Below are 24,363 nucleotides of genomic sequence, written 5' to 3'. Positions count from 1 at the left end.
ACCTTCCCTATTTATATCCCTATCGGGCTCCCTCTTGTGGTCTGAGGTGGAAGGTGGAGGTGTGTGTATGCTGTGGGGGCCTCTTGTGGAGAAATCCGGTAATGCACCCCTCTAGGATCTGTGGTACCAAGCGCAGCTGGGCGCCACAGAGACCGTGTGTGAAGATGTTGTAAAGGAAACATTCATGAAGTTATGCACCCGCTATCGTAAATATTCCCCACCAAGTTACTGTATAAAACTGTTTATTGTTGACTGGTGGTCTCCTTCATTGAACTTTTCAACATCTGGTCCTGGCCAGCCACAGTCCACACATCCAGCCAGGACCCCCAACTTCATGTAGCATAGGATATGCTGAAAGGATGCACATCTAGTATACAATAACAAAGTAATAGACACTTCATGGTCAGAAGCATTAGGTTCATGAATGTATATAGGGAATACTATGAAAGAATATGTAGCTAATATCTCATTGTAGTTAGAGAGAGCCCAAGGAATAAAATGTCACAGTAGTGTGTGCTGACACTGTGGAGACAGGAATTCCAGGAGCAACATGCTAAATGTATTGTATATGCTGTATATATATTTTGTGAACCAATTGAGTCTTTGATACTATATGATCCCAGAAAAAAAGAAGAGATCTATGACATGATAAAAAACTTCAAAGTTAATTGAAAGAATATTTTAAAAAATTGGGAAGCCCCCAGGAACAAACAAGCAAGGCGAAACGCGCGTCGAGGCAATGGGACACATCATACCTGCCACAATTGGACAGACCCGCATTAGCAGGTAACCCCTAAAGTTCAGGTAAAACTCCTCATATAAACTTTAATGAACTTTACAGAGGAAGTAGCAAGCTGTGGAATTTTAGTACAGTCTTTGAACCTGGGCAAACGTTAATAAAATAGGTAGTAAAGATGTTGTGCGCTAGCATGGTACGATAATATATGCCTATGGAGATTTACCCTTTTGGTCTACAAGAATTATTAACATATGCAGGTTTTTGATGTTCCGTTAGAGGTATTCCTTGTTTTATATGATTTTTTCTTGAATTTTTAATATATTCTTTCAATAGAGTGGCTCAGTGGTTAGAGCTGGGGTCCTGGGTTCAAATCCCATCAAGGACAACATCTGCAAGAGTTTGTATGTTCTCCACGTGTTTGCGTGGGTTTCCTCCCACACTCCAAAGAAATACTGGTAGGGAATCTAGATTGTGATCACCGATGGGGACAGTGCCCATAATGTCTGTAAAAATTGCCTGAATTGTAAAGCGCTGCAGAATATGTTGGTGCTATATAAATAAAAAGATTATTATTATTTATTTATTACTTTGAAGTTTTTATCTTGTCATAGATCTCTTCTTTGTTTCTGGGATCATATAGTATCAGAGCATCAATTGGTTCACATGTGTTTTTGAAGTGCTATGTGTTAGGTTTGGACAAATATTGATGATTGACTGTATATTTTTTGTATATATTCATCACTATCTGATGTAGAATCACCACTGCATATGATGCTTACTGTAGATTGAAAGCTAAACTTTGGTTATGGCCAAAAGTTTTGAGACCAACGCAAATTTTGTTTTTATTTCACACAGTTTGCTGTTTCACTGTTTTTAGATCTTGTAGTCCGATGTTTCTATGGTTGCTGAAGTACAATTATCAACATTTTATAAGTTTTTAAACCTTTATTGACAAATGCATCAATTTTATGTAAAGACTCAATATTTACAGTGTTGACCCTTATTTTTGAAGACTCCTGCCCTTCGCCCTGGCAGCTGAATATCAGCTTCTGCGCCAAATCCTGACTGATGATCGCCCATTCCTACCTAATCAGTGCTCAGAGTTTTGAGGATTGACCACATGTTGTCAATGGGATGTAGATCTGATGAATTTCCTGGCAATGGACCCAAAATGTCAATGTTTTGTTCACTGAGCCACTTTATCACCTTTGCCTTGTGGCATGGTCTCCATCATACTGGAAAAAGCATTTTTCATCAGCAAATTTCTCCTGGGTCATTGGGAGAAGTTGTTCTCACCTTTTCCACTCCAGATAATCATTCTTCTAGATGTCCCAGACAGTCTGAAAGGCGCTTTATTAGAGAAAATAACTTTATCCCAGTTCTCTGTAGTCCAATTCCTGCACTTCCTGCAAAATTATTCATGCCCCACCCCAAAATAATAATAATAATAATAATAATAATAAAAAAGCTAATACTTACCTATTCCTGTTTGTCCATCCACTGCAGCCCCCATCTCATCTTCTAAACTGTTAAGCAATGCAGTGATGTAATTGCTCCCCCCGACGTCCCCTGCTTGATGTTGGCCTCCAATAGATTGCAGATCGGAAGTAGTCTGCAGCCTTCCGGAGTAAGTGGGGGAAGCAGAGAGAACATGGCTGTATTGATCCAATGCCAGACCATTTGGCATTTGCCAGATTTTCCCAATGGCCAGTCCAACCCTAATCGCAACTCAACTCTTCCCAATCCCAACATAATGGTGTTACACACATGCCCTGGTCCGTTTGACTTTCCGGTGCTCCACATTGGGCTTTGCAAGTAGCCTGGCATTCTCCCATGTAATGAATTTCCTAGGCCTATTTAAGGCCTTCCAAGACTCACACCTGGGTCTTGGTATTGCTCTAAGACTGCTAGTAACTTTTTTAGTTTTGTTTGTGCACAGTTCCAGTTCACAGTTGTTAGGATGTCTCCTGCTTGTCTGTGGTTTCCAGTCCCTAACTTACTTGTCTGCGGTTTTCAGTAACCTTACTACCTGTCAGTGGAGTACTTTCCCTGCCTGTCTGCGGTTTCCAGTAACCTTACTACCTGTCAGTGGAGTACTTCACCTGCCTGTCTACGGTTTCCAGTAACCTTGCTACCTGTCAGTGGAGTACTTTCCCTGCCTGTCTACGGTTTCAAGTAACCTTGCTACCTGTCAGTGGAGTACTTTCCCTGCCTGTCTGCGGTTTCCAGTAACCTTGCTACCTGTCAGTGGAGGACTTCACCTGCCTGTCTACGGTTTCCAGTAACCTTGCTACCTGTCAGTGGAGTACTTTCCCTGCCTGTCTACGGTTTCCAGTAACCTTGCTACCTGTCAGTGGAGTACTTCACCTGCCTGTCTGTGGTTTCCAGTAACCTTGCTACCTGTCAGTGGAGTACTTTCCCTGCCTGTCTGCGGTTTCCAGTAACCTTGCTACCTGTCAATGGAGGACTTCACCTGCCTGTCTACGGTTTCCAGTAACCTTGCTACCTGTCAGTGGAGGACTTCACCTGCCTGTCTACGGTTTCCAGTAACCTTGCTACCTGTCAGTGGAGTACTTTCCCTGCCTGTCTGCGGTTTCCAGTAACCTTGCTACCTGTCAATGGAGGACTTCACCTGCCTGTCTACGGTTTCCAGTAACCTTGCTACCTGTCAGTGGAGTACTTTCCCTGCCTGTCTGCAGTTTCCAGTAACCTTGCTACCTGTCAGTGGAGTACTTCACCTGCCTGTCTACGGTTTCCAATAACCTTGCTACCTGTCAATGGAGGACTTCACCTGCCTGTCTACAGTTTCCAGTAACCTTGCTACCTGTCAGTGGAGTACTTCACCTGCCTGTCTGCGGTTTCCAGTAACCTTGCTACCTGTCATTGGAGGACTTCACCTGCCTGTCTATGGTTTCCAGTAACCTTGCTACCTGTCAGTGGAGTACTTCACCTGCCTGTCTACGGTTTCCAGTAACCTTACTACCTGTCAGTGGAGTACTTCACCTGCCTGTCTATGGTTTCCAGTAACCTTGCTACCTGTCAGTGGAGTACTTCACCTGCCTTTCTACGGTTTCCAGTAACCTTGCTACCTGTCATTGGAGGACCTTCCCTGTTGGCGGTTACCAGTAAGCCTGCTACCTGTCAGTGGTTTTCAGGACTTCACATATTTGTCAGCAGTTTCCAGAAACCTTGCTATCTGTCAGTGATGATAGGACTTCACCTACTTTCTTGCGGTTTCCAGTATCACAACCTGCCTGCGTCTTCCAGGATGTCTTTCTTTCTGTCTGCAGTTTCAAAGTTATTAGACTTTCTTGTCCCTCTGGAGATCTGTCTGCTACCTGTCCCAGGTCTTCTATGACCTTTTCTATGTGCCCACCTGTGGTTTTGAGGACGACTACGTGGCTGTGTGCAGCTTCCATGGTATTAGACTTTCTTGTCACTCCACATTTTTGTCTGCTACCTGTCTGCGTCTACATGACACCTCCTGTTTGCCTTCACTCTGCAACCTGTCTAAGGTCTTCAGTAACTCCTTCTCCTGAAGACTCCAATCGTGTCATGTATTGTAATGTGAATAATGTCTTGCGTCTTATATAAATATTGTGTAATGTGATTTGTAATGTATTGTGATATAGAGTTGCAAAAAGAACTTCGGCACTCCATACATGAATATATAAGAAATATTGTATCTAGACTAATGTCACTTTGAAAAATGAAGGTTTTTTGCGCATAATTTGGCCAATTTATGTGTGCCCATCAACCACGACAAGGTCACCTTTGTATGATGGCAAACTACGCTACGCTACCACTGGATATGCCACTCTTGGGCTGTAAGCCTGTATGAACAATATGTCTTTGCTTGGGCTTTTAACCTACAATGCATGGGCTGGTAGAGCTAGTTAAAACCACCTGTGACTGAATGGGAGGGACACATGGTCAGAAAAAAGGCTGTCAAACTTCTAGTAGTGTGAACACGTACCTGCTGCAATGTTCCAGGAGCGGGATCCCAAAAATATCTTATATATTCATGTATGGAGTGCCGAAGTTCTTTTTGCAATTGAGATGACTTTTTTCTTCAGAGCACCCGAATAGACCAGTGAGCGACCCCTCTCTTTTTTCTATTGTGATATAGAGTGTGATAAGTATTGATAATGTAATGTGTTCCTCTATAGTGTGTAGTAATATAAGATAAGGTTTTGTAAGGAAGTTCTGCCCAGTAACAGACAGCACAGTCAGAAGTAGTTAATGGTTTTGACTAGCCCATAGAGGGAGGAGTTAGTGTTAGGGGAAGTGACTGCTTCCTGCTAGGAAGACAGATAGGGTCTGAAGTGCAAAAATGTAAAGGTCCAAGGTGAACAGTGCCGCATTGGCGGGTGACCCTGAATGAGAGGAGACTGAAGAGAAGGGACAGCGAGATCCTGAGGATAACTGACAGAGAGACAGAGTGGCCTTCCAGACATGGGTCCTAAGAGAGGACGCCTAGCCAAGAGACATTGGGCCCTACCCCGAGTCCCGTTTCACCTGCAGCATCAGACTACTGAGTTTGTTTGTTGTCTGTTACCATGGGGACATATAAATCCGCTTTGCAGCTGTAGACACAAAACGGTAGGACATTTTTAATTAAGGCTATGCATCGTAGCAATGAAAAAATAGTTGCAAAGGTGGAAATAGCCTTTGAGGATTAAACAGCAGTTCCGTTGGCTCATATAAAGAGCAGCAATTTTATTTTCTTGCTTGCAGATCATTGTTCATTTCCCAGATAAAGTTCTTTAATCCGGAGCTGTCTGCCATAGCTGCTGCACTTCAGTAACCATCACTTTCTTCAGCCCTGGTAATTACCAATGTCCTGTAATAACTTATTACATCTTGGGAGAATATGCCTCCAAGTCCCACATACTGCGCGTTCCCTCCTATTCATAATACGCTTGATTGCAGATCATATTTTATAGTGAAATTCATTAAATCGTAATTGACAATTCCACAAAGCAATTAACTTTTGCCTCTGTGTGCTTTGGCATTGTGTTGATCTGTCTTTTACCTTAAATATTTGTTTCTCCTTTAGGAATGATCATGAAGAATTCAATGACTTTTTTTTTTTTTTTTTACTGGCGATGCTGGAAAGTTATCTTCTCTGTCTCATCAAAACTTTGTGCCTCATTAATATTGTTGAGGCCTTGAGCACACAGACACAAATACAGACAGACAGAATCAATAACCTCAAAGTATATGTTACCATTAGAAGTATATAATGAGCAGCCATGGTGCAGAATACAAAGAAAGTCTAATTTGTTCCCATGGATCTGCGACACCTTTAGATACATGGTGTTAATGGCCGATTTAGTCAAATCTACTTCTAGGTCAGGGGTCTCATATAATAGGACGCCATATTCTGCACTGTACATTTTACATATTAACAGAATCATTTGTTTTTTTTGGCTTCCGAATTGCTTTTGTTCTATTTTTAATATAAAGTCCGTTTGGAACGATATGAAACCGTGTCCTTGGGAGTATAGTATTGAGTAATATGATCCAGAACTGCAAAAAATGGAAATGGTCTATTTCTTTTTTTGCTACTGTTTACACATGGCAGTAGGGGAGTAGCCAGGTCCACAAGCATTTTTTTCTTGCATGTATAGATTGACTGGCCATACACTTTAGATAACTATTCTTTCTCAGAACCAGACCATAACTGTTTGACTCAGCCAAGCATTCATGTGTTTGTAAAAAGAAGTCGAAGCTGGCTGATGCAAAGTGTTGTGATTTTATGGTTAATGCTATGGTTTATTGTAATCTCTTTTATGTGATGTTATGAGAGAATAGCTGGGCAGGAAAGAGTTACAGCTGGCCCACCATGTAGTTTGGAGGAGCTGTGGGAGCACCCTTGGAGATTTGTGTGCTCAGATAACTTTGACCAAAGTTTCAGACCTTAATTAGCCTTTTAAGTATATGGCTTGTTCACTATCATCGTTAGGAAACGCCAGGTCATGCAAATTTTCCAGCTTTATAAAAACCCAGCCTCCTCTAACATTGTGCCAAATATCAGAAGCCATGGGTTCTTCTAAGCTGCCTAACACTCTGAAAATGAAAATGGTAGAGGCAAAGCGTTTTCAAGTTGCCCTTTTCTCAGTTCAAAATGTAATTAAGAAATGGCAGTTAACAGAAACAGTGAAGATCAATATAAGGTCTGGAAGACAAAGTAAAATTTCAGTGAGAGCTGCTCATAGGATTGCTAAAGAGGTAAATCAGAACCCCTGCTTGACTGCAAAAGACCTTCAGAAAGATTTAGCAGACTCTGGAGTTGTGGTACATTATTCTATTGTTCAGAGACACCTGCACAAGTATGTGCTTCATGGTAGAGTCACCAGAAGAAAACCTCTCCTGCGTCCTCACCATAAAATTCAGTGTCAGAAGTATGCCAAAAAACATCTAAACAAGCCTGATGCATTTTGGAAACAAGTCATGTGGACCAATGAAGTTAAAATGGAACTCTTTGGCTACAGTGATCAAAGGTATGCATGGAGAAAAAAGGGCACAGAATTTCAGGAAAAGAACATCTCGCCAACCATTAAGCATGGGGGAGGATCTATCATGCTTTGGGGTTGTGTTGCAGCCAATGGCACGGGGAACATTTCATGGGTAGAGGGAAGAATGGATTCAATGAAATTTCAACAAATTCTTGATGCAAACATAACACCATCTGTAAAAAAAGCTGAAGTTGAATAGAGGATGGCTTCTACAAATGGATAATTATCCTAAACACTCGTCAAAATCCACAATAGACGACCTCAAAAGGCGCAAACTGAAGGTTTTACCATGGTCCTCACAGTCCCTTGATCTGAACATCATTGAAAATCTGTGGATAGACCTCCAAATAGCAGACCACGCAAGACGACCCAGGAATCTCCTCAGAACTGGAAGAATTGTCCAAGGAAAAATGGATGAAAATCCCTCAAACAAGAATTGAAAGACTCTTGGCTGTCTACAAAAAGTGTTTACAAGCTGTGATACTTGCAAAAGGGGGTGCTACTAGGTAATAATCATGCAGGGTGCCCAAACTTTTGCATCAACCCATTTTCCTAATTTTTAAAACGTAAAGCATGAAAATATAATAAAACATAAAGGAAATGTGTCATCTTTAACTTTAGTCCTTTTAGAGATCATTTCATCTTCAACTTGCTTAACTGTTCACAATATCAATAATTTTGACCAGGGGTGCCCAAACTTTTACATGCCACTCTATGTATATTTTTTTATCTCAAAGTGAGTTCTTGCTTACACTTGTGCATTTTTCTCAACCTTATTTTGTGGTTGTCTTACTTATCATTTAGTATTATTTTTACTTATTTCACACTTACACATTATCACTTTTTTAACTCAGTTACATGAACTATTCGTAACTCCTTCTCATGCCACAATATTGTCTTTATATATACCTAAATAGTGCAAAAGTTGAATAATATTGTCACAAAACAACACATACACATTATATATACAGTTGAAACCAGAAGTTTACATACACTATATAAAAAGACACATATGCATGTTTTTCTCAATATCTGACATGAAATCAGAATAAACCTTTCCCGTTTTAGGTCAATTAGGATTACCATCATTTTTAATATTTGCCAAATGCCAGAATAATGAGAGAGAGAGAATGTTTTAAGGCATTTTTATTACTTACTGCAAAGTCAAAAGTTTTCATACATTTCATTAGTATTTGGTACCATTGCCCTTAAACTGAATGACTTGGGTCAAACGTTTGGGACATCCTTCCACAAGCTTCTCACAATAGTTGATCGGAATTTAGGCCAATTTCTCCTGACGAAACTGGTGTAACTGATCCAGGTTTGTAGGTCGCCTTGCTCACACCTGCCTTTTCAGCTTTGCCCATAAATTTTCAATAGGATTGAGATCAGGGCTTTGTGATGGCCACTCCAAAACATTGACTTTGTTATGCTTAAGCCACTTTGTTACCATTTTGGCAGTATGCTTTGGGTCATTGGCCATTTGGAAGACCCATTTCCGCCCTAGCTTTAACTTCCTGGCTGATATCTTGAGATGTTGCTTCAGTATTGCCACATAATCTTGTTTTCTCATGATGCCATCTATTTTGTGAAGTGCACCAGTCCCTCCTGCAGAAAAACAACCCCACAATATGATGCTGTCGCACCTGTGTTTCACTGTTGGGATGGTGTTCTTAGGCTTCCAAGCTTCTCCCTTTTTCCTCCAAACGTAACGATGGTCATTATGCCCAAAAAGTTCAATTTTAGTTTCATCAGACCACAGGACATGTCTCCAAAAATGAAGGTCTTTGTTACGGTGTGCATTTGCAAACATAAATCTGGCTTTTTTATGTTTCTTCTGGAGTCATAGCTTCTTCCTGGCAGAGTGGCCTTTTAGCCCATGTTAATACAGTACTCGTTTCACTGTGGATATTGACACAATCTTACCAGCTTCTGCATCATCTTCACAAGGTCTTTTGCTTTTGTCCTTGGGTTGAAATGCACATGTCCGACCAAAGCACGTTCATCTCTGGGACACAGAACCCGTCTCCTTCCTGAGCAATATGATGGCTGGACATTCCCATCTTGTTTGTACTTGTGTAGAATTGTTTGTACAGATGAACGAGGCACCTTCAGGTATCTTGAAATTGTACCCAAGGATGAGCCAGACTTCTGTAGGTCCATAATTCTCTTCCTGATATCTTGGCTGATTTATTTAGACTTTCCCACGATGCTACACAAAGAAGCAGTGTGTTTCATGTGTGCATTAAATACATCCCCAGGTGTCTCTCTAATTAACTCAGATGTTGCCATAAACATTTGTGAGGTAAAACATTTCCATGCCTGTTTTTAAACAATATTTTACCTCAAAAAATGAATTCTCTGCGATCTCCTGCTGTAATGTCTGTATTGTCCTTTGCTTCCTCTCCTGCCCAGGAGCTGTGGTATGTTCCATACACGGTCAGACACAGACAATTTTTAAAATAAACTTTTGTTCATGGGAAAACCCCTTTTAACGGCGTTGCAGCAGGATGTCAGGAAAGATATACAGTTGACATCAGCCGCTGATGATGGCGCCAACTCTGCTTGTGAGCCAGTACCATCATCACACCATACATGCATGGTGGTTTGTGGGAAGGGATTCCCAAAAATCCTCCTCTCATCAATCACTTACTACCAGTGATTCAGCAGCACAAAAAAGAGACACCTCTGCTCTGACACATTATTTTCTGACACTCTGATATCATTAAGGCTCATCGGTGCTCTCCTCCTGCTCCGAGGATATTTTTGGAGCTCTGCAACCTCGTGGGCTGCAGATCACAACCTAAGAGGCCAAATGCAGCTCCTGGGCCACATATTTGAGACTCTGCCATAATAGGTAAATGACTTGATGTTACATTACTGTATATGCACTATATTTTGCAACTTTTAGTTGCGGCTCAGTTATTTTAATTGATCATAATAAAAGTTATATATTACTTCTTACACTTTGCTGCCCGTATTGATCAGTTAGTGAGTTGTATACGTTGACAGTTTTGGTAAAGTTTGAATTAGTCGTTGATTTGCTTGATTTCTTTTTTCAATCTCCCACCCAAAAAATAAAAAAATAAAATGTAACTTATTCTAAGACTGCAATGTACTGTGATAGTCACTGCCAAACAGACTTAAGTTTTTAATGAAGCCACATTTTAAAAAATGCTTTTCAACCTGAAAAAAAAACACATTCACCCGTAGTCAAAATTGTTGGTACCCCTCGTTTAATGAAAGAAAAACCCACAATGGTCACAGAAATAACTTGAATCTGACAAAAGTAATAATAAATTAAAAATCTATGAAAATGAAGAAATGAAAGTCAGTCATTGCTTTTCCACCCTGCTTCCACAGAATTTTTAAAAAAATTAAACTCATGAAATAGGCCTGGACAGAAATGATGGTTCTTCTTAACTTAATATTTTGTTGAACAACCTTTTGAGGCAATCACTGCAATCAAACTATTCCTGTAACTGTCAATGAGACTTCTGCACCTCTCGACAGGTATTTTGGCCCACTCCTCATGACAAACTGCTCCAGTTGTCTCGTGTTTGAAGGTTGCCTTTTCCAGACGGCATGTTTCAGCTCTTTCCAAAGATGCTCAATAGGATTTAGGTCAGGGCTCATAGAAGGCCACTTCAGAATAGTCCAATGTTTTCCTCTTAGCCATTCTTGGATATTTTTAGCTGTCTGTTTTGGGTCATTATCCTGTTGCAAGACCCATGATCTGCAACTGAGACCAAGCTTTCTGACACTGGGCAGCACATTTCTCTCTAGAATCCCTTGATAGTCTTGAGATTTCATTGTACCCTGCCCAGATTCAAGACACCCTGTGCCAGATGCAGCAAAGCAGCCCCAGAACATAACAGAACCTCCTCCATGCTTCACAGTAGGGACAGTGTTCTTTTCTTGATATGCTTCATTTTTCCGTCTGTGAACATAGAGCTTATGTGCCTTGCCAAAAACTTCCATTTTTGTCTCATCTGTTCATAGGACATTCTCCCAGAAGCTTTGTGGCTTGTCAACATGTAGTTTGGCAAATTCCAGTCTGGCTTTTTTATGATTTTTTTTCAACAATGGTGTTCTCTTTGGTCGTCTCCCATGAAGTCCACTTTGGATCAAACAGCGACAGATGGTGCAATCTGACACTGATGTTCCTTGAGCTTGAAGTTCACCTTTTATCTCTTTAGAAGTTATCCTGGGCTCTTTTGTTACCATTCGTATTATCCATCTCTTTGATTTGTCATCAATTTTCCTCCTGCGGCCACGTCCAGGGAGGTTGGCTACAGTCCCATGGATCTTAAATTTCTGAATAATATGTGCAACTGGTGTCACAGGAACATCAAGCTGCTTGGAGATGGTCTTATAACCTTTACCTTTAACATGCTTGTCTATAATTTCCTTTCTAATCTCCTGAGACAACTCTTTCCTTTGCTTCCTCTGGTACATGTTGAATGTGGTACACATCATATCACCATACAGCACAGTGAGTATCTGTAGCCCTATATACTGGCCCACTGACTAATTACAACATTGTAGACAACTGTGATGCTAATTAGTGGACGCAACTTGATTTAACATGTCCCTTTTGTCACATTATTTTCAGGGGTACCATCATGTCTGTCCAGGCCTATTTCATGAATTACATTTTTTTTTTAATTCTGTGGAAGCAGGGTTGAAAAGCAATGTCTGATTTTCATTTGCTCATTTTCATAGATCTTTAATTTATTATCACTTTTGTCAGATTCAAGTTATTTCTGTGACCATTGTGGGTTTTTCTTTCATTAAACGAGGGGTATCAACAATTTTGACCATGTGTGTAGTTGCCAAGTGCTCAAATTTATACCCGACCCATGAAACACATGATCTTTCTTTGATTGCTTTGATTGTAATTTTATTTGCAGTCCACGTGGCTTGGCTAAAATCTAAAAGAAATAGGTAACATATTTGACTATGGAAAAAAAAACATTTAACCTTTTTCAGGATATAGCCACCTTAGGGATCATTTTTTACTCAAAGAATAACTCAACTTTTTTATTATTATTTAATTATTAGTTATAATTTAATTACTTTGCCTTTGCACAGTTATGAATATTTGTAATATACTCAACTACCTTATTCTGTTTGTTTCTCCCAATGCTGAAGTGCTGTTTTAGCTGCCTAGTTCATGCTCTTTTAGATGCTGCTTTGAACTGCTGCTCTAGCAAGAATTTGTATTCTGAGGGTGTATGCACACATTGCTTTTTTCAGATAGGTACCTTTCATAACCCACCTGAAAAAGAGCTAAAGAAGCACTAAAAATAATGTACATATGTACTGCAATGTAGAAATGAATTTCTGTGCATATGTTCAGACTTTCTTTAAACTGCTCCAGGTTTCCAAAGCCACAAAGTGGTTAAAAAAAGTGACCTGACCATTCTTCAGGCAGCTTCTGCTCGCTATTTTGTACATACAAGTTAGAGTCGGAAAAAATGCCAACGGCGCCACAAAATACGGCCAACAAAAAGCTTCAAGAAAAACCTGAGTTTTCCTGAAGCTTCTTCTGCCTGAAAAACTTTGCAGGTCCATCCTAGTTTCAAAGTCATCACGTACACTAACGCTAACACTATTTAAAAACACTTCCCTGTGTGAGCTGCTCTGCCCATCTTCCCTATGTTCAGACAGTGTTTGCAAATAGGGTTTGAGCATGGAATCTAGCTAGAGCAGCAGTTCAAAGCAGCTTCTAAAAGAGCATGAACTATAATTCCAAAAAAAACAGAAACATGATTATCGCTAACCCATCTGCAAAAGACTGTATCGCTGAAAAAAAACACTCCAAAGGGCATGAAAACACAAAGAAAATGGAGTTTTAAGAGTTTATGCAAAGATATATCAACTTTATTAGTATAAAATTCATAAAAATATACAAAAATGACAGCAGATGCCGTGTAGGAAGACGAGGATATAAATAGCAGCAATGGCGCAGGTAAACCAAACTGGGCTATTTAAACCTAATGGAGGTTATTAGAGATTATTAAATGGTTATGGGGAAACAAAGGAGTCCAGAGAGTGCTGAGAGGCTGTGTAATACCCCTTAACCTAGTGGTGAGACAAATGCTCAGGGCAACAGAGCTCACAATTGCACTGCAACAAACTAGAACAATATATGACCCAAAGTTAAATACCAAAAAATCCCCAGTAAATGCCCCTGTGAACTGAAATAGCGACAAATAGGTAGTAAAAATGGCCAGTGCCACTTCCCAACGCGCGTTTCGCGTGGAGCGTGTCCGGCTTTCTGGGCATTTACTAGGGATTTTTTGGTATTTATCTTTGTGTCACATATTGTTCCAGTTTGTTGCAGTGCAATTGCGGACTCTGTTGCCCTAAGCATTTGTCTCACCACTAGGTTATGGGGCATTACACAGCCTCTCAGCACACTCTGGACCCTCACGTTTCCCCATAACCGTTTAATAATCTCTAATAACCTCCAATAGGTTTAAATAGCCCAGTTTGGTTTACCTGCGCCATTGCTGCTATTTATATCCTCGTCTTCCTACACATGTCATCTGCTGTCATTTTTGTATATTTTTATGAATTTTATACTAATAAAGTTGATATATCTTCTGCATACACCCTTAAAACTCCATTTTCTTTGGGCTTTCAAGAGCATGAACTAGTTGGATAAACAAGTATGGTGTTTGAAAGAGGAGGCAAAATAAGGTAAGTGAAATATATTCCAAAAATTTATACCTTTGCAAAGGCCGATCAATATTTTAATAAATAAAAATAGTTTAGTTATTTTTTAATAATACAAAAAATGTCTATATACTTAAAGTGGTTAACTTGGTTTTTCATTGTGAAATAGGTTACATATTTTCTTTACATTTTAGCCAAGACACACAGAACCTTCCATAAAAATAGGATCAAAAAAAGGTCTTGTGTTCCATGGGGCCTCAATACATTTTAGCACATTGTAAATGCTCCTCTGCCCTTGTCTAGAACCACCTCTGCTTGTTTTCCCATGGAGTTTGCACCTTTTGCACCTTTATGGTAGATGAAAGGATACCACAGAGAAGATGTTAGTATAGGTTTTTATTCCTCAAGGTATTGGATGAAGATTAGTGCGTAGTTTGTTCCTTAACCATTACTTCTTCTCATGGATTAATATAAGGCCACATCTGCATCTTCGCTTCAGAAACTATGTTTGATCTATTTCAGGAAATAACTTTGGATAAAGTCATTAATTATGTAAGTCATTCATTATCCTAATCACAGTAATCCTCCACTGTCTCCTCCTTTTTGACAGTTGGCTCAATAATTTACTGTCAGAGCAAAGGGAATTTGTGTGCAGATGTCAAATTAAAATGTTCAGGATTCTGGCATTAAAAAGCTCCAGGTTTTCTTTTGCTTATTAACTTTGTGTTTGGACTGGTGTAAAATATATATTGGTATATATCCGGGACGGACATAAAGTCTGCACTGGCTGTTCCGTAGCCCAGGGATCAGATCTGTCAAGGGGCCCGCTCTGGGCTTAGGCAGTTTTAAAACATGTATGTTTTTTTTCTAGTTTTCTCTTTCTACTCATACTCTCATAGATTACACAGATACTGCATCATCCTAGTTAGCCAATTGTTTTAAAGGGGTTGTCCACTACTAGGACAACCCTTTCTGAATTCCTATGTTTCGCCTAAGTAAAATATTAACACTTACTGCATACTCACCTCCAGTGTAAGCGCTGTTCCAGCAGTGTCGGCACTTGCTCTCCCAGGGCTCATTTGACATTATGTCATGCATTATGTCATGCAATTCCTGTGGCCAATCAGCGCTGGAATCACTCTCCTCTCCTACGGATGTTATTGACATCCGGAAGAAGTGAGTGCTGTGGCTGTTCTCTCATTCTTTCCAGATGGTTTGATTTGTCCAAAGCAGGGTAGAGTGAAGCCAGCGCTGATTGGACTCAGTGATCGCTTGACATAATGTCATGCAAGCCCTGGGAGAGCCAGTGCCAACACCAAGGTAATTGTGCCGACATGGGAGGTGAATATAAGTGTTGTATTTTATTGGGGGAAGCATGGGGTTTCAGAGGGGCTGTCTGAGTAACGGACAACCCCTTTAATTATCCGGTTCATTATTCTAATCACTGCACTAGATCACCAGGAACATAATCATTAACGCCTTCACTACCCTAAACTACCAAGAATGTAACCATAATCCCCATCCAGGCTGTAGATCACAAAGAATCTTTCAATTAATCCCGTAGAAAATTATTCTTTTTAGGTATGGGAAAAATGTAATTTGCAAAAGGGCACATGATCAGTTTAATCACGAGTCACGACCCCTTAGTCTGGATATTTTATACCATCCTTGGAGCATGCGTGGTACAAACCTTTATGTATGCACAATGCATGCTCTGCATTGGGTGGGAACGGTGGGTTCCTCTTGCCCAATATATTCTGGGCTAAAACAATGTAACATGAGTCGGCTTTTCCAAGAGAAGCAGGAAAGTGGCAAGTTACACAAAAAGGTATTTGCAGGGGTTCCAAGAAGGCCGTTGAGAGGGTTTCCCTTCTGATAAAATCTTACTCTAGCTTAAAATAATAAACTCAGATATAACTCACCTGCTCCCAGTCTTGCATTGCGTCTCTTGTACAACTACATTACACGTGATCGCTGCAACCAATCACTGGGCTAAATGGCAACATCTAGGTAGACGTCACGAGCCACTGAGCCTAGTGATTAGCTGCAGAGGTCACGTGTGTTGTAGTCTTGATGTCCCTGCTGCAGCCTGTCAAAAAACACAGGGGCCAATGCACAAGGCACAGACTTGGGGATGTTAATTATCTATGCTAACAGAAGACGGTGGAGAGGGAAAACAAGCAAAAACTCTTTAAAAATTACCCTAAGAGGTGGAACCTCTAAATGGAACCTTTACATGGAACCTGAAAGCTGAGACATGCTGCCCAAACAATGTCTCTATTATTTCGCAATGTTTGTGATGTTTCAGAGCAAACTTACATTTAAAAGCCATGCAGCTCAGTTGGGTAGTCCAATTGTCTGGCCCCTGGCGGCTTCTCCCCACCCTGTTGTCCTTGAGTGACAGGTTTCTCCCTACATACACACATAAGGAGAGACCTGTCACTCAAGGAAAGTTGGGAGGGGAGAAGCCACTAGGGAATAACCTCTTGGACTAGTCACCCAAGTCCACAGCCGGCTTTTAAATATATATTTGCTTTGAAACATCACCGTGTTTTAGAATAAAATATACCTGGCTGAAATGAAATAGTCAGTGTCTGATAAATGTTACCTGTCGCTCGGGTGACATGTATCAGCTGTCAGATCACTTAACAGAAGAGAACAAGTCGAGGTTTTATATTTTTTATATTTACCATCTTTTTCTTCATTTAGGTGAAAATCTTTATAGTTTTAGGTCTTTAGTAGATCTTTTTAGTTGTTCAGTGGTTTTATTACTGAACCGCAGCTCATAAATATATCCAAAATCGTAGTTATGTTGTTTTATTGTTGCTATGTATTTTTTAGCGAACCGCAAAAGGTGATTTTCTCAGCATGTGACCTTATACCATGTATTGCATGTGTAAGAGATGAAGGCCGTGATCCAAATGTAGAGGTCTACTGGAGTGAGATTATTAATAGATCAGACAATGTACTAATGTGCTAGAATAAGCAGGACGTGGGCATGCATGAGATAATGTTGGTTACTAAAGTAGATTATTGTAGCTTATGATTAAAGTGAGTCATTGGGCTATGTACACACATTGACATCCAGGCAGCCGGACGGCGTCCTCATGCCCACGCGTGAAGGTAGGGCCCGGGTACAGTGACATTTCAGCAAGAATTGAATAAACTGCAATTGAAACTGAATTTTTTTAGCCTCTTCTTTGATTGTATACTTCTATCTTATTTTCTGTACATACTTAGGAGGGCAGCCATCTTGCCTGATTATAATGAGAATATTGCTATCCTTGCTCATGCTTCTAGGAAGCTGTAAACCAAAAGGTGACAAGAATTGATACTCCCGTTGTGAGCATGAAAAATAATTTTTTTTTAAATGAAAATGATATATTAAAAATTAGATTTGAAAGTCATTATTTTAAGGGATTATGTCTCTTAAGCAGCACACATCTTTCCAGTCTCTTTGGCAGGGCTGGCTCTCCTCTTTGAGTGACAGTTCTCTACCTCTTGGTAGAACTATAAATCTGAACACATGTTCTGCTGTAACACATTCAGCTATCAGTGGTTTGTTCTGAGTCTACACTGTTATCAATGATACACAGAGATAACAGGGAATTTGAGCAAGCACACAGTTTCGAACAACAAGAGCAGAGAGCCGTGATCTGGAGACCTTCTCTGCAGGGTTGGGTGATTTTGCAAGATTTAAAACAGCAGCTTGTCAGGATCTGAGAAGGAGGGAGAAGGAAGCTAATTGCTGTATAAGGCTGCGTGCCCACTATGCGTCTTTCAAGCGTTTTTGCCGTGGAATTTCCGCAGCGAAAAAGCTTAAAAAATGCTTGGTAATACGTGCCCCATGGTCCCCAATGATAATCTGCATGTGCTGTGCACATGCTGCGGAAATTTCCGCTGTGGATTATCATTGCGGAAAAATCCGCAGCATGTCCATTAATTTTGCAGACACGCAGCGTAATTGCCGCCATTGACTTGCATTGAATCGCTTAATATCCGCATGACTACATGTGCACATGCGGATATTAAGCGATTCAATGTGCGGATGGTACCCGGGTCTGGAGAAGAGGAGACTTTCCTCCAGATCCAGGTGCCATAGTACCTGTTAAAAAAAAGAATTTAAAATAAAAAATATACATTATACTCACCTTCCAATGTCCCCCCCGGTCTCCTTAGTGATGGGTCCTAGCTCCCCGGTGGCTCGCGATGGTGTAAAAGGACCTTCCATGACGTCATTTAGTCATGTGACCGGTCACGCGACCGCTGACTTTGGCGGTCGCGTGACCTGTCACATGACTAAATGAAGTCATGGAAGGTCCTTTTACACCATCGCGAGCCGTACGAGAGACCGGACGCATCGGAGAGAAGACCGCAGGCCATCAGAAGGTGAGTATAATGTGTTTTTTTATTTTTTACTATTTTTATTCTTTTTTTAACTATTAACTTGGTCACACTATATAAATCCATGCCGGTTGCATGGATTTATATAGTGTGACCAAGTTGTCAAGCACTTTTCCAAGTGATGCTAAAATCACTTGGAAAAGCGCTTGATAACCCGCATGCAGAAATACATGCAAAAACGCTTGACAAACGCTTCTACCTGGCAGGAAAAACGCATGTAAAATCCGCATGCATTTTTCCTGCCTGGGAGATGCAGAAAAAATATGCAGCATTTCTGCATCGTGGGCACATAGCCTAAAAATCAATGCACTGGAGAGAAGAGGTTGGGATATTATAAATTAATCCCTTTCCTGAAATGTAGCTACTGTGCACACTCGGCCTGGGTCTGGGCTGGCACTAGTGGACGAACTCTAGGGAAACCAGCTGTACACGATGAAAGATAAAAGCTTCCATATCAGCAGAATGACAGAAGATAGAAAAAGCAAGTTAAATACAGACTTCCTTATTTACATGCCTTCTAACTAACTAAAGCAGTTTAATAACTTAAGAATGTGCCTTTAAAGAGATTTTGCAGGAGTAGACGAAAATCATTTACCTGTTGGAAACTCTGCTGCTTCAGCACCACCTCTTGATGATGTCCACCGCATTGATGATGTCCCTTCTACTTTTGTAGCCAATCATTAGGCTCAGTGGTCTTCTGATGTCAAACCTCAGCATCAGCACTGAAGACAGTAATTAACTGCACTGATCAGTTGTAAAACCTATGGTTCCACAGATGTTCATATATCAGATTCTTCAATAGCCATTGTGCGTAATATTTTAGCATGCCTAATAATCTTTACATTGTCCTATACATAGAAGTTTATGGCATTATTTTATGGCTTATCTTACATTTCTTCTGTGTTTAATAGAAAAAACAGTCGCACATTCTGTTGTTACATTTTAACAGCGCTGTTATGATATAGGTTTGTTGGAAAACATTTAGTATAACTTGTATTTTATTAATTGAAATCCCTGTATCCATATGAGTCCAGTGGGCGGTCCTACACATTGATTGACAGTTATCCCTGCATGCAGAGCCATACAGGGAAGACTGTCAGTCACTGAAAAGGACCGCCCACTGGACTTCTATGCATACAATCACCAGGGGTTTCAATGCATAAAATGTAAGTTTTACTGAAACTTTTCCCACAAGAAAGTATAACAAATCTGATCATCTTTCTCTGTTCTATATTATCTAGCTTTCAGATCCGATACAATTCTCAACATGACAGGTTCCCTTTAAAGGTAGTCTGTCAATCATCACAAAATGACTACTCAAGCCATGCACATGCATTCTGTTCACATGGATGCACTCAGTGCTTCATGGACACACTTCATGGTCTGTGGAGGCAAGTTGACTTACAGCAAAGGGTCTGCCTGTCAATAAGCCTGTTGCAACCAGCAGAATTGCTCTGGATCCTATTTGAGGTTTAATCTCAGGGTTAGTACTGGATAACTGGGATGTATTTCAAGAAGCGGTATGCAAACTGCAAACTATGTCCTATGAGGAACGGTTAAAGGATCTGGGAATGTTTAGCTTGCAAAAAAAGAGGAGACTTAATAGCTGTCTACAAATATCTGAAGGGATGTCACAGTGTAGAGGGATCATCCTTATTCTCATTTGCACATGGAAGCACGAGAAGCAATGGAATGAAACTGAAAGGGAGAAGATACAGATTAGATATTAGAAAAAACTTTTTGACAGTGAGGGTGATGAATGAGTGGAACAGGCGGCCACGAGAGGTGGTGAGTTCTCCTTCAATGGAAGTCTTCATACAGAGGCTGGACAGACATCTGTCTGAGATGGTTTAGTGAATCCTGCATTGAGCAGGGGGTTGGACACAATGACCCTGGAGGTCACTTCTAAGTCTAATATTCTATCATTCTACGATAAGTTCTGCAATTGATTTACAAAGTTAGTGCAAGAAAATAACAATGGAGAACAAGACCTCATAAATACATTTACATTACAAAGTTCCTTAATTTCCTAATGTAGATTATCCGCACTATGAGGAATAAGAAAGCAGTGAGAACATTGGCAAAGGGAGTTCAAATCCAGGGAATGGTACACTATTAACACTTGGTGTGGTTGCTTGGCACAAGGTCTATCGCCTTCAGTTTGCAAATATGAGATTTTTAGCATCTGTACAAATTACAAAGTCAATTAAAAATTGACTCCAGAGTATGTGTAATATCATGGTGTCAATAATATAAATCTGCTGCAACCCAAATAACAGCAGATGAGACACGGCATAAGCTTTAATCCGCCCGGAGACGGAATAATGAAAACAAATGCGGTACACGTTGCTTATTTTTAACCGTATTAAATAAGCTTCAGCCTGTTGTTCATTCTCAATAGTAAAGTCTTAGAGGAAATTATTTTATGCATTTTTATAGGGCTCTAGTTAAACCAAATATATTTTTTTTAAGTACATGTTATTTCATTACGGCCCTATGCAAAATGATTGCTCAGCACTAATGAAGCGTGTATTGAGGCTAGTTCAGAACAGAACGCCCTAAAGCCAGGTTTGCAAACTTGTCTTAATGACGAACATCATAATCTCATTAGGTTTGTATCCTTTATGAATCCCAAATGAGAGAGCTTTTAGAATTCATCTTCCCAAATCCCCCCTGTCCCTATTCTGGCATACTAAAGAACGGGGTCTTTTTGTTTCTGATCTGACGCCTACGAAAGTCCCTTTGTACTTTTTTTTTTTAATTAATATGCAGCAGGTCCATTAGGGCCGGTGATTGCAAACGATACATTACAAAGTTTATCAAGTTATCTAGAAACGTATTAACTGCGGTTATGAAGGGTTCCTAATGGGATGAAAGCTGAAATAATGCTGATCTGATAACATGTAATTACAAGTTGTAGGTTTGACAATGTATAATTATGCACACTGCTTGTCTGCGCTCGTGGAAATTTATTCATTATACACTTCTTTTAGATAACTTTTTATTCAAATAATAGGCGTAGATCTAAACTCACTAAAGATGACGGAGCGGTGGTGTTCTGCTCCATACAGTTTCCATCCGGCTGCTTGTAGAGGATAATAGCTGATCAGTGGGAGAATCAGGATAGGTAATCAATATCTATTAGGTAAATGTGGCATTAAAAAGTAGTAGGGATATGGCCCATTCGATTTTAATTAAAGGGATTGTCCAGTCCAAATAGATAAGTCTGCAGTCACTCTGTGTGACTGCAGACTTATGAATCCCCCCAACGCATGCACTGTGCGCTGCGGGGATTTGCCGGTTTCAGACCCGGGAGCGGGGAGGGTATGTATGAGTTATACATACTCCCAGCCAGTGGGCACCGTCTCGTTTTCCATACACTTGTATGGAGCGAGGCCACGCCCTCTGGTCAGCCATGCCCACTAGATGGCCGCGTCACTAGATGGGCGCGCCCTCTGCTCAATACAAGTGTATGGAAAGCGAGGCCACATCCACTGGCCGGGGAATTATGGAAATCACAGGATCGATAGACGTGTTAATGATATGTAAATGGTGAAAAAATGGAAGCAACATTTTTAAAATATCTTAATTTATTCAGTATCGAGTGCCACATGTAGAAATCTTCCAGCCTAGTCTGCTATCAATGAGGATATTAATGGTTGTCTGAATGTTCTGTCACTCTGAATGCACTTGGGCTCACAAATCCTCAAGATCCGCTGCTGGCAGCTTCCTTTGCAATTGCCAAGTGACATCCCAGATGTAATCAGTGGGAGACTAGTCTGGAGTCACTGCAGGCCATGGTGGCACATTTAGGTCATGCCGGCTGGTCACAGTAGCATGAGCAACATGCAGCCTGACTTTGTGTTGAAAAATGGCTCCTGGCTGTAACTCATACTTTTCCCTGAATAAGAATACCTCTCCAAACAAATAACATCTTCTTTTAGCCATAAAGTATATAGATCATTTATGATTTTCATATAATTAAACTGAAATCCTGTGATGCCATAACAATGATTATACTGTATATGATCTATTGTGTTTTCACCTTCCTTTACCTATTTTCCTCATTTATCCTTCCCTTTTTTCCTTTTTCCCATTGCATTCATTTCTCCCTTTCCTTCCTTTCTTTCCTTCCTTTCTCTCCTGCATCCTTTCCCAGGTTCTTCTTCCAAGTTGTAAGTTTTGTTGTTAGGATGATAGAACTGTTGTAATACTACTATACTGTCATATATATTATATTTTATTTCCCCTTTCCCTTGTTTTGTAAAAAAAGCCCCTAATAAAAAGTATATTATTGAAAAATGGCTCCTGGGAAACACTTTGGAGAAATGGCCTTACCATTAGCACCACTACTAAATCAATTTAATACCGAGCTGTTGGTGTACCTGGAATGAAGGCTAGAGTAGTTTGGCTACCATACATCATGCCGCTCCACATTAGGACCAGTGTGACGTTATTTCCTGAAGGACTCTTCATGGCATTGCCCCTGAGGTCTCCAGGTCTCCAGCTATTATTGTGTCCAAGACAAAGATGGCAGTCATCGCAAATGCACAGTGCGCGCTGTCAGGATTCTTCGGCACCAGGAGTGGGTGAGCAAGTGACCCCAAGTATGCGATTTGCATACATGCGATCACGTGACGACTAGAAGTGCGTGGCCTCGCTCAATACAAGTGAATTGAGTGAGGCCAGACATGTCTAGTTGGAATGTGGCTGGAAGTATGCCAATCTGAGCATGGGAGAATCCTGGCAGTGCCCATTGTGTGCGCTGTGAAGATTCACAAGTGTGCAGTCACATAGAGTGACTACAGAATTGAGCAACAAGCCTGAACAACCCCTTTAAGATTTCTCCTGTGGTTCCTATTTTTGGGACCTTTCTAGTAAACATGGGCTCTGGGCAATTACTTACTAATTCTTGAACTTTGAGTTAATAGACTAGGGCCCCCGCACAAGCTTCCTGCTTTTAGCTAGATCTAATAAAAGTATCATTGTAATTCTTCGCTGATCCTTTCTCATGCCTTGTGTATTTCAGGTCCTGGGCTGGTAGAAACCCATGGTCAACAATTCCAGATACACTCTGATAAAGGAAAGATGCTATTTTCTGTGGATGAAAAAGAAGTTCTAGTTGGAACAGACCGACTGAAAGTCACAGGTGGGAGAATAAATATTGTGCAGTGGTTTCAGGTAGCTCTGTGCAAATCTATGAAAATCATGACATCTTTGCATCGCTTCTTCTTACCAAAACGACCTCCTCAGTAGGTGAATATTTGTGTTTGATGTCTTCCACTTTGTAGGGGCTTCAAGGGTACTGAACAACTCTTATCTTTGACCTGTACTAAGATCATCTTCCAAAACATTGATGGACTCTTTAGTTGTTGGCAAGTCTTTTCTTAATTCACACAGCCCTCTGTCAAAAATTTCCTACATTCAGCTGACTTTCCAAATATTATTTCTTATTGAAAGGTTAATTTTGCTCATGACTAAGGGTGTCTCAACACCTGAAATGCATTGATGCTATCGCCATCATGAAAGTCCTTTTTTTATCCTCTTTAATGCATTCATGTGAATAAAGAAATATTAAGTTCCCGTGAGCTGGATCTTCTTCTACTGACTGCATTCACGCTAAGACAGAGCATTTTCCAATTTCCGAGCCCAAAGGATATACTAACGGTGAGCTGGAAACCCTCTGTAAGGCGGCGGCGGTTGGATAGCAACCGGCAGAATCCTGACCAGCCGGTCGGCGACCACCCTCTCCACCATCTGGGCTGGAGTCAAAGACTCAGGCTGGAGCCACCTCCTTACCAGCTGCAGAAGGTCATAAGCCTGAGACGGGGCGGGGCGGGTCTCCACAATGGCCCATGAAAATACGCGCTGAGCCCTCACGTATGTATTGACCCCCAGTCGGGCAAGGATCTCACCTTTGAGCCTCTGGTAGCCCTGGGCGTCCTCCCAACTGAGGTCGAAGTAGGCCTTCTGGGCATTGCCGACCAAAGAATGGAGCCACCACTTCGGCCCACT

The 24,363-nt window shown here is 40.7% G+C and overlaps 1 protein-coding gene across 2 annotated transcripts in view; it reads left to right on the top strand.

Moving 5' to 3' along the window:
* Positions 1–24,363, top strand: part of SGCG (sarcoglycan gamma) — a 415,701-nt gene that overhangs the window by 286,840 nt on the left and 104,498 nt on the right. For both annotated transcript variants that reach the window (XM_073662216.1, XM_073662219.1), the window contains exon 5: positions 23,378–23,497. In XM_073662216.1, coding sequence (XP_073518317.1) covers positions 23,378–23,497 — 120 coding nt within the window. The remainder of the gene's footprint in view (positions 1–23,377; positions 23,498–24,363) is intronic.

This window comes from Phyllobates terribilis, unplaced genomic scaffold (genome assembly GCF_046119375.1).
Source record: "Phyllobates terribilis strain yellow unplaced genomic scaffold, ASM4611937v1 Scaffold_2__4_contigs__length_985480577, whole genome shotgun sequence".
Taxonomy (NCBI): Eukaryota; Metazoa; Chordata; class Amphibia; order Anura; family Dendrobatidae; genus Phyllobates; species Phyllobates terribilis.
This window is presented reverse-complemented; position numbering and strand designations above follow the sequence as displayed.